Source organism: Carex rostrata, chromosome 10, assembly GCF_964058835.1.
Source record: "Carex rostrata chromosome 10, lpCarRost1.2, whole genome shotgun sequence".
NCBI classification, from domain to species: Eukaryota; Viridiplantae; Streptophyta; class Magnoliopsida; order Poales; family Cyperaceae; genus Carex; species Carex rostrata.
The window spans coordinates 4531641-4542586 of NC_135927.1; the positions used below are offsets into that span (position 1 = coordinate 4531641).

The window sequence follows — 10946 nt, forward strand, 5'->3', positions numbered from 1 at the left end:
ATTATATTGAAAAAAACTTTATTCTTATCCATACCCAATAAGCAAAATAAATTTCATTGAATAGATATATATATGAGTCACGAATAAAACTATATCATTTATGTTAAAAAAAAATTATTCTTATCCATATCCGATAAGCTAAATGAAAAAATAATTTTATCCGTACCAATTTTATCAAATAAGGATCAGGTAAACAGTTAAAAGGGTGGTATTAACACCCCTAATAAGAGGAGTGGAACTAGGGTGTTCTTAAGTTCAACAAGTCCCTTGGTGAACTTAAGTCTAAAATCCATCAAATCGGCTTCAAATTACGAATCTGATTGAGACCGACCTATCTTATGAGTGATGCATCTACATTGAAAATTTTAAACATTCGAATTAATTTAGTATAAAGTTAAGCAGTCAAAATTAGAAACTTAATAAATTAATTTTGATGCATTAATTTTTTGAACATTTTTTTACCACATAATTTAATACTAAATTAGTTCAAATGTTTAAAATTTTCATATATAGACGCATCACTCATAAGGTAGGCTGATTTCAACAGTTCGGATTCATCACTTGAAACCAATTTGTTAGGTTTTAGACTTGAATAAGAACACCCTAGTTCTACTCCTAATAAGAGATGAACTGTACCATGCCAATTGATATGGCTATGAAACAACTATAGAAAGACCTCGTTGAACTCTTAACTATTTTAATTTAAACAGTTTTAAATCTAGCAAACTTATACATCCTTGCCCAGAAGAAATACAAAAAGTTTCAAAAATCAAATCAGCTTTTTGTAAATCCAACCTCTATCTAACAGTAAAAATAGATAAAGAAAAAAAAAAAGAAATAACATAGATTATGATACAAAATGTCACCTAATCAATGTTTATCCAACAATATATAAAAATTTGTCCAAATTAATATTCGCCAATGCCAGAAATAATTGACAGGTTGAATTTGAATATCAAATGTTAGACGATATATTCCAAATTAGGCAGTGATAAAATTCATTCTACAATTTGGTTAAATACAAGTATCTTGTAAATTTACAAGCAAATTCCTTAAAAAAACATAAAATTAAGAACCACGGGTTTAATTTTCTCCAGTATTTTCTCAAGGAACCAAATATACAGGCAGGATTTCGGGTTGTTGGTTTCACACCTAAGTTGAATCTTTCATAAAAACCCGATGATATCCTGCCGTTGTCTTTCAAATCAAGGATTGGTTAATTTACATTCGAGTCCTCTTAACACACACAAATTAACAACAACAGTTTAGTCCTACAGAATGAGTGAGGCTATTGTACTATGCATAGCACAGATTGGTCCATACTATAGATTAATATCTTTGTTTTTAAAGGTAAAACTGTTGATCTAATCAATTCAACATGATCACCATATGAAATTGTACTTCCAAACAAAATTTTACATTTTTTCCAATTTTTTTACAATTTTTTTAGATAGGTAGAAAACCACTACTATGAATGGTCTAAAATCTTTAGATCAAGTTTTCTACTTATTTAAAAAAAATGTAAAAACATTGTAAAAAATGTAAAATTTGATTTACAAGTACATTTTCATACAAAGATCATGTTGAACAGTTCAGATTTGACTGTTTGGAATTTGAAAATGGAGATATTGATCCATAGTACGGACCAATCCACGCTATGCATAATACCATAGATTCACTCCTACAGAATTAACTCGAGTGAAAATTTAACTTCCAGGATAAGTGCATTGGTTAACTGGGGTCACGAGGCCGAGCAGCCCAAAGGGAACTCAAGGCCCGAAGCCTCTGGAAGAATTCGGCCAATGAGAGAAGCCCGCGAGCCGCTTGACGAATCGTCAGAATTTTATGCATTTTTTGTATTGTTTGCCGCCTTAGATCATCAGCCTGTGGTGATAAATTACAAAAAAAAACGATCAGACCCAAAAAACTAGGAATTCATATCACTTAAAGTAACTAAAATTTTGAGCTTAGATCCGGACTGTCAGATCTGTTTTGGCATGAATATTAAAGGGGCCTTGATTCTGATCGGATGGTCCGGATCTGAACTCTAAATTTGAGTTACTTCAGAGGATCTGGACTCAAACAGTAGTGGTGACTTTAAAACAAAGGTTGCTTTATACTAGCATTGCTGCATTTATTGCCCAGTAAAGTTTATATTTCCAAACCAATCCATGTATTTTCAAGAAGTTTGTTTGAAGAAAGAGCAAATTCAATGTTTTGGAATTTCAAATTTTGGCCTGAAATTAATGAAAACTGAAGAAATTTTAAAGCAGATAATATTTGGAACCGTGTTTTGAGAATGTAATCTGTGTTCTTCAAATTATAAATTATTATAGACAAAATTCGTAATTAACCCAAGTTACCCAGCTAATGTGTGGTTAAGTAAAATGTAAGCTCCCAACAAAATTCAAATTTCAACCCAAGAAAGCATGTCGTCAACCTTGATCGATACCATATAACATAGGGACCCTCAAGCCAGTATAGGTACCATACAACATTATAAATTTGTAATGAATAGGGTTCAAATGCCTCATGTCTTTCATGCCTCAATCGTGCCTCACATCCTTATCTCCATTTTCAAACTCCAAACAATCGATCCGAACTACTCAACGAGATCTCAATATTAAAATGTTCTCAGAGAGGAACTTGTTTTACTTTTTTTTTAGATAGGTACAAAATTAGTTTTCAGACGATTTTGGACCATCCAAAACAGTGATTTTTGTACCTATCTAAAAAATAGTAAAATATTTTCAAAAAAATAAATATAAAATTTGGTCTCCAAGCATATGTTATTATGAAGATCATGTTGAGCGGTTTGGATCAATTGTTTAGACTTTAAAAACAAAGAAAAGACGAGAGTCATTTGAACCCTACTCATTTGTAATATAAACAATCAAATGAAAGCCTACGGGCATGCATCTTTGCAAGAAGAAAAAAAAAAGTTACCTGAGTTACAAAGTTGACTAGAGACTCTAGTTTGCACATAGCATCTGTCAGTTCGTCAGAGTGCCTCACTGCACTACTACCGCTGCTACTGGCATCTCCTAGAGGATATGAGGTTAGTGTTTGGGAGACAACTTGGAGAAGTTTATCCATCCCTTCAGAAAGCGTATCTTCGGCCTGAAGGCACAACTGTTGTAGGTTATTCACGTCATCTCCTTGCTTTTCCGTCAGAGGTTCCAGTTGTGGGATTAATATCTGACAAAATAAAAAGAAAAAGAAAACCGTTTAATCAGAAATGTACAGTAGGAGTATTATACTTCTTTAATTTTTTTTTTCTTAATATATAGAATTAATTTCTATAGAAAAAGGTCTAGTTTCTAATATAAAAATTCAATTATTATAAAAATCTGGATGAAATGTAGCTATGTAAAAGAGAAAAAAAGATTTTGTTTTATATAAGAAAAATATTTTTTTGTGAGTTTTTTACTTTTCCGTCAGAGGTTCCAGTTGTGGGATTAAGATCTGACAAAAGACAAAGAAAAAAAAAAGGTTTAATCAGACATGTACAGGAGTATTATACTTTTTTACCCTCTTTCTTCTTAGTATATAGAATTAATTTCTATATATGTTGGTTGTTTTCTAATATAAAAATTCAATTATTATATAAATCTGAATGAACCATAGCTATGTAAAAGAAATAAATATATATATAAAATAACATTTTTTGTGAGCTTTTGAGAACATTTTAAAAAAATTCAAAAACTCCAACACATATCTGATTAAAATTTTGTTCATTCTGGAATAAAACGAAAAAAAATCACCAGCTCCCAATTTTGTTCCCTAAGAAACCAAAAAAGTTTACCAACTAAATTCAGACTTAAAATCACTTTATTGAAGTTTCATCAAATACTAACTCATTTCAAGCTGACTTGCATTTCACTTACCGACGAAAATCGACAACCGAGACCAAAAATGGGAACTAATTAATACATTCTATAATCAGTTCGGGTGATTAATTATTTACTACATTTTTTGTGTACGTTTAATAAATTACAATCATAAGAACTCAATTTGTCAAGAAGCCATTTATTAGGTATAATAAATTACTATCTCAAACTACCTTCAGTATTTCAGACGGGCGGGCCCCACCAATCCAGAGGAAGAACCTTTCAGCCTGAGTTTTCCACTTGCCAGACATGAGATAGAACACGTCTGATTTTGCAATTAACGCCTTAATTTGGAATAAACTATCATAGTGACTTATCATGCCCTCTACAAGCATTCTCAGTTCTATATCTGATACACGGGCTTGTAGAGCATTTCTTAACTCAGTTGATCTTTTGATCTGTTCTTCTACCCAGTGTGTGTGCTCTATTTCAAAGGCTGCAATCCCTGCAAAGGGCATAACGGTAATACAAATCTAGCAGGTCAAAACAAAAAAATGGAAAAAAAAAAAAACTGGTATTAATTAAGTAAGTTTTTATGTAGCAGCATTTTCTAAAATAAAAGAGAGCTGGTATCAAACCTGAATTAGGAGTACCAGTTGATTCCCCCAGTTGGCCACCAATATACACACCCTAGAATTTAAGCAAGACATTAAACTCGAAATTAGGAGAAAAACAAAAAAAAAGCCTGATTCTGAAATTCTGGTAAATACCCAGTTCCAAAATTGAAGGTTGAGATTCACTAGAGGGTTTGTGCTTCAGATAATAATGAAGTTTAGCATTCATGATAATTGATAGCAGATGGCATCGATACCAAACTTGAATGATACAGTATTGTACCAAGCCTAAGGGTGTTCATTAATTCCGGTTTATCTGGTTTTCAACCAACCCGACAAATTTTGGATTAAATTTTTGAATTAATTTGGTTCTTTATATTTGGTTCTGTTTAATCTCTCTTAATTCAGTTCAACCAAACAAAAATTTAATTGATATTTACTTGAATTACTTCGATTTTTTATATTTGGTCCGGTTTAATCTGTGCTATGCATAGTACCATAGCTACACTCGTATACCAGTACATATTTATAAGATGTTACTAGCAGTTGAGTTGTACTGTACCTGCTGTCGAGCATGCTGAGCCTCTTGCTCTATTTGGGCCAATTTTATTTTACTTGATTCTAGTTGTTGTATGTAAGCCTGTTTAATTAAACTGGAACAAATTAGTCCTTTATAGAGCAAAAACACAAAGCAAAAATGTTTCGGACATAAACCAAATATTTCGCACATAAACCAAATATTTCATCATATCTGCAAACAGACAGTATATTAGATACTAACACAGAGTAAACCATATATTCATGAAATGATTCTGAATAAGTGAAGGTGCAATTTCAGGAAATAAAATGGCTAACTAGAATCTTGTAAGACAAAATATAAATAAAATCATTTGAAAAGATGGCTAAAGGATATAGAACACCTTTTTCCTTAGACGACTTTTTCTAGCAGCCTCTCTGTTTTGTGCAAGTCTTCTCTGAACCTAGAGAGAGAGAGAGAGCATTCTAATTATAAAATATGAAAAGAGAAATTAAAAGAAAAGAGAAATCCTTCACATTAATAAAATATCATTATTTTAAATCTATGGATAATATACTCGTCTTACCTTTTCTCCTCCTTTGTTTCCTTCAGTCTCATAATTCTCTGATGACCCGGGTGGCTCAGGTGAAGCATTCTCTAACTAGAAACAACATCCAAGAGAAATGATTTTTATTCATTGCCTCTGATTGTTACTTGATTTTACACATGGTGAAGGCTTAATCAAACTTTATACCATACCAATTAGATATGATATTGCTACAATCAAACCTTGATATGCACACTGGTATTTTGTAAGTTCATCCCTTAAAATTTTTCATTTTGTGAACATTTTAATTCAAAATGAAACCAAAATGCAGGATTCAAGTATAGTTTTGGCACCTTAACTGATGCACTGCTTCACTGAGTATAGTAATTTGTGCACTTACCAATTTACCAGTGGGATTGTATAAACTGTGACAACCAGTATGATACATCCTACGAATTTAAATACATATATGATATATCAAGTGCCAGAGGCTTACCGCATTGTCCAAATTGGCTGTATTTCCATTCCATTTATTATTATTAGAATTAGACCCGTAGATGCCAATCATTCTAGCAAACCCAAATTGTGTTTAACTCTGCCACACAAAGAGGAATAAAGTTATACTGGTAAAAAATCAAATTAGGTCAGGTACTGTATTTATACCAGTAGAGCCTTTCATAGGTACCTCAAAAGCACGTCTCTTTTCTAGTACAGTACATATAAATCCCCTTATTTGAAGGGACTAAATTGAAGTAATAACACCTACTGAGGTTAAATTACACTAAAATACCTACTAATAATTTCTTAAATTGGCTTTTGAACTATGAAATTCGAGTAAATCCAAAGAGAATTCAACTGTTCTATTACAGCAAATAGTGATAAAGGAAAGATGAGACAAAAAAGTTACCTTCTTTTTTTAAATCGTTAGTTCAACGATTTGATTGAAGCAGGAAATTGAAGTGGAGAGCTCAAAAGTGGTTCACTGTGCACCGAAGGAGAAACCAGAACGGAGCTAGAAGAAAACCTAATTTCCTCTCCAGGACAGTTTTTCTAAGCACAACATGGACCGGGTCTACGTAAGGCTAAAGGAAGTCTCCTTCTATGGAAACAGAAAATTTGACTTTAGATATCGACTGTCTGATCAGAATCCGGAATCATTAATATTCGTGCAAGATCAGATCGGACGGTTTGTATCTAAACTCAAATTTTCTGTTACCTCAGTTTGTATGAACTCAGCTAAAAGTGGGGCGTAAATGTTTTAACAGAGCAGTTTTAACGTCATGCAGTGCACAGACTACAGAATCACATGGTTCGTGCACTGCACGAAGCCAAACATACTCTGTTAAATTCTTTACACCTATAATTGACTCCACTGTACTGCGGCAGTATTGTTGACTAGATCCGGTCTAAAACTGTACTGCTACAATCACTACATTTTTTCTTCTTCAAATTTACAAATTAGACCCGGAATTCTACAAAATTTCCGAAAATAACCTTCCATTTTTATGTTGGAAAATTATGCATAAAACCTGGAGAAATTGTGTTATGTTTATATCAGAATCAGATGATAAAAATATTTATTTCTTTTATATAGTAGGAATAATGTATACAAATATATAATATATTTGTGTGTACTATTTAAAAAGAAAAAATAGTTTTACTATTACATACAAACATTTTTCTGCAAAGAAGATAAAGAAAAACTTTCAGAAAAATAAGAATGTAGAACTGAAAATTAATTAGGAAAAAAGTTTCTCTTATAATGTGTTTCATAATTATCCATCTACAAGATTCCACATTGAGAAAAAGGTATTTCTGATCTAACGGACCAAATTTCATCCCAGTGTAGAATAGAAAAAACAAACGGATAAGCCCAAGAGACAACTATAGTGGGCCCAATAGAGCACTACATTTCTTTTTTTTATTATTTCCAATGCAATATTCTACCAATCATAGTTTCTTTATAGTAATAAATTATATATAAAGTACTATTTAATAAGAAGACTGTAATATTTTATTGTACGGAGTCCAGTTATTTATTTCAAAATTTATTAGAAATGTTTCAAATCACGAATTTATATTGTTCAAATCATTATACTTTATGAATGATGTGTTTACATATAAAATTTATATTTTTTTCGAGTTATTTTAGTATCAAGTTAAACGGTAAAAAAAAATGTTGAAAATTGAATGCATTAAAATTAACTTAAAAATTCTTACAGTTGACTTGATACTAAATACATTCAAAAAATTATAAATATTATATGTAAACACACAATTAATAAATAGATCGGTTTGAACAGTTTGAATTTGTAGTTTGAAGTCGATTCAATAGATTTTGAAGTTGATAGTACATAGACTGAAATAACACTAATATCATACTAATCAGATTCTCTTGTACAATAGTAGCATGTGAATTAATTAGAATAAAAATGTCAAAAAATTTAAAAAAAAAATTGATGACTTAACTTTACTTGTTTAATTAATTGTACTAAATCAACTTTACTTCACCTTAAATTATTTTTATTAGATACATTTGAGGAATCAATAATAGTCATCAAATATGAATTCTTTTGAATTAAAAAGTTATGTGTACATGTCACATGTGCATTTATTTTCTTGACTTAAAGTGTGCATGCACATTTGTTTGTTAGAGTCAAAAGAATTAGGCCTGGTGCACTTGTGTTGACCTAAATGACTGTCATGACCTGATTTTTTCCGACAGGTGGGACCCATCTACATCTCCAATGAAAAGTGCCTCTTGATCCTTTTCCAAACAGAGGTATGCCAGTGTTTGAATTCAGATCCTCTCTCCGGTACCGTAATAGAAAATCTTTTAGAATTATTGAATCTCAAAGACCAATAATACTGTACCCGGTGCTGGCCCGAATCTCAAAGCGGCTGGGAGTTAATCTTAAACCGTAAAGTAAAGGAAATTTTTTACAATATTGGAGAAGATACTTGCCCACCATTGTTTTACCTCTGTGTTAATTATGTAACGTGACTTGTGTGTATTTGCATACAAATTGAAATGATTATGACACGAGACAACACAGTATTGAGTAAACACGACTACATGTGATCAAAACTACTGAAATTTATTTATGTCATTATTTATTTCAAACAACAAAAAAAATTGAATAATAATTTTTTTTTATGCGTAAATTTTTATTGTTTCTTTATTTTACAAGTTTTCCTTATTTTTTTCTTCTTTCCTTATTTTACAATTTTGGTCAAAACACGACATTGTACGTGAAAACTTAACTTGATCATCCTACAATGTTGCACATGATCCAAATTCAAAATTCAAATAAAATTATTTTGTGAATATTATACAGTTTTGTAGATTGATTGCAACTTTACTTGAAAGTTGAAACCAATGATAATCAAGGAGATCAACATATGGGAATGGACATTCAATTGTATATATTATAAGAGAAGGGATCAACTTACACCGTTTTTTGTAATCTTATATTTTCAAAAAATTTAAAGTTCAAACAGTCAATTCAAATCGTTCAACATAAAATTTTATATTTTTTTAAAAAAAATTTACTATTTATTAAGATGGGTACAAAAATTAAACTTAAAATAAAGATTGGTTGCAATATATAAGTTTTTTTTACTGTAAAATCAGTGATTTTAAAACTGGCTTAATAAATAGTAAAAAAATTCTAAAAAATGTAAAATTTGGTCTCCAAACACATTTTAATATGGAGATCAAATTTAATAATTTGGATCGACTGTTTGAACTTTAAAAATTAAAAAATCAATTAGTTGCACCTCGACTCGAGAACAAATATTTTAATATTAACCAATCTGTTTGTATATAATTACGTGAGTTCAATTTTAAATTAGAGAATAATGGAGCCCACAACATTAAATGAAGCTATATAAACACAACCGTACACGGCGCTACCTGCTCTTTTATTACTCATCAAACAAGGCAAAATTTGTACTATCAATTAATTCAATGCTCTCTCCATTACCAAATCAAACGGAGATATCGTCATTTAATATGTTCAAGTACAAATGTTGGATTACTCATTACTTATAAAAAAATAAAAAGAAAAATGATTTTGCATCAACTTTTTTTTTTGGGTAGGGATTTTGTATCAAATGTTGCTACAGTTGTCTTCTTTAAGTTGGTTTGTCTTTATAAAAGTGCAATTATTAGGACAGAACTAGAAAATTAAAATTAGTGTAGTATAATACTATTTCATAAAGAGGAGTAAAATACAGGATTTTTTTTTAAATAGAATTCCTTTAAATTTTTTTAACGGAACAAGCCTAGTTTGATCGGATTTTCGAAAACTAGCCTCCACCGATCCCTAGGATCGGTGGAGGCTTGATTTTCAAATTTTGCAAATGGTGTCATATTCAAAGGTATCAATGAATTATATTGATCTTATGCGTTTAAAAAGGTATGAAAACCATGCAATGGTATGCAGTTTTCATCAAACAATGACTCGCTACATACACCGTAATTCAAATAGCTTCGGAGATAGAGCAGAGGGCCAGTATTATTTTTGTTTTGAGATTCATGCAAAATTATTTAAATGGTTGAGGGACTCCAAAAGGTCAACGCAAAGTTCGAGATGTTTTTTGAAGTCACGCAGATCCAAAAAGTCACGCAAATCAAGCTTCAGGATAGCGCAGGGTGTATTATTTAAACGGTTGAGATGCAAATTCAAACCTACACCGGTCCTGTGAACCGGTGGAGATGTTTGGTGTGGTTTTGGTGCAACATATATGTGGCGGGGTAAATATTGACTCCACCGGTCTCTAGGACCGGTGCAGGTGGGATTTTTTTTTCTACACCGATCCTAGGGATCGGTGGAGGCTAGTTTTCGAAAATTCGATCAAACTAGGCTTGTTCCGTTAAAATAATTTAAAGGAATTCTATTTAAAAAAGAAATCAAAATACAGAGTAGAACTAGGGTCTTCTTAAGTTCACCAAGTTCTTTGGTGAACTCAAGTCTAAAATCCGTTAAATCAGCTTTAAATGATGAATCCGAACAGTTAAAACTCGTCTACTTGACGAGTGATGTGTCTACATATGAAAAATTTAAACATTCAAATTAATTTAGTATAAAGTCAAGTGGTCAAAAAACGTTCAAAAAATGAATGCATTAAAATTAATATATTAACCTTCTAATTTTGACTGATTGACTTTATAATAAATTAATTTTAAGCCAATTTAATGAGTTTTAGATTTGAGTTCACCAAGGGGCTTGGTGAACTTAAGAACACCCTAGTTCTACTCGTAAAATATATAGAGGATGGTTTCAGCTCATGCATTTCATACCCCATCATATCTAATATTTTTATATATATTTTTGTTTTCAAAGTCCAAACTATTGATTGGTACCGCTCAATATGATATCCACACTAAAATATGCTTGAGAATGAAAATTTATAATTTTTGAAAACTTTTTACT

General features: G+C 31.1%; 1 protein-coding gene across 2 annotated transcripts; it reads right to left on the reverse strand.

Annotated features, from left to right (window-relative positions):
• Window positions 1–947: 947 nt before the first annotated feature.
• On the reverse strand, window positions 948–6558 carry LOC144560738 (transcription factor TGA4-like). Of its 2 annotated transcripts, XM_078309985.1 has the most exons (10): window positions 6416–6558; window positions 6005–6103; window positions 5548–5622; window positions 5365–5424; window positions 5007–5084; window positions 4469–4520; window positions 4064–4335; window positions 2947–3198; window positions 1686–1884; window positions 948–1271 (listed from the first exon to the last, which is right to left on the reverse strand). In XM_078309985.1, exons 2-9 carry the CDS (start codon window positions 6074–6076, stop codon window positions 1732–1734), a joined length of 1014 nt encoding a protein of 337 aa, XP_078166111.1. In that variant the 5' UTR covers window positions 6077–6103; window positions 6416–6558; the 3' UTR covers window positions 948–1271; window positions 1686–1731. The 2 variants fall into 2 exon arrangements, with proteins under 2 accessions (XP_078166111.1, XP_078166110.1); XM_078309984.1 differs by having other exon boundaries at window positions 948–1884.
• Between the last annotated feature and the right edge of the window lie 4388 nt (window positions 6559–10946).

Bases quoted from the DNA above. Each gene is read 5' to 3' on its own strand.
- LOC144560738 (XM_078309985.1), bottom strand. From the start codon at position 6,076: ATGATTGGCATCTACGGGTCTAATTCTAATAATAATAAATGGAATGGA. The intron at 5,085-5,364 runs GTGTTCTATATC...TTAATTAAACAG, and splicing joins AAAGTCGTCTAAGGAAAAAG to GCTTACATACAACAACTAGA. The intron at 1,885-2,946 runs GTAACTTTTTTT...TTATCACCACAG, and splicing joins TAGTCAACTTTGTAACTCAG to GCTGATGATCTAAGGCGGCA.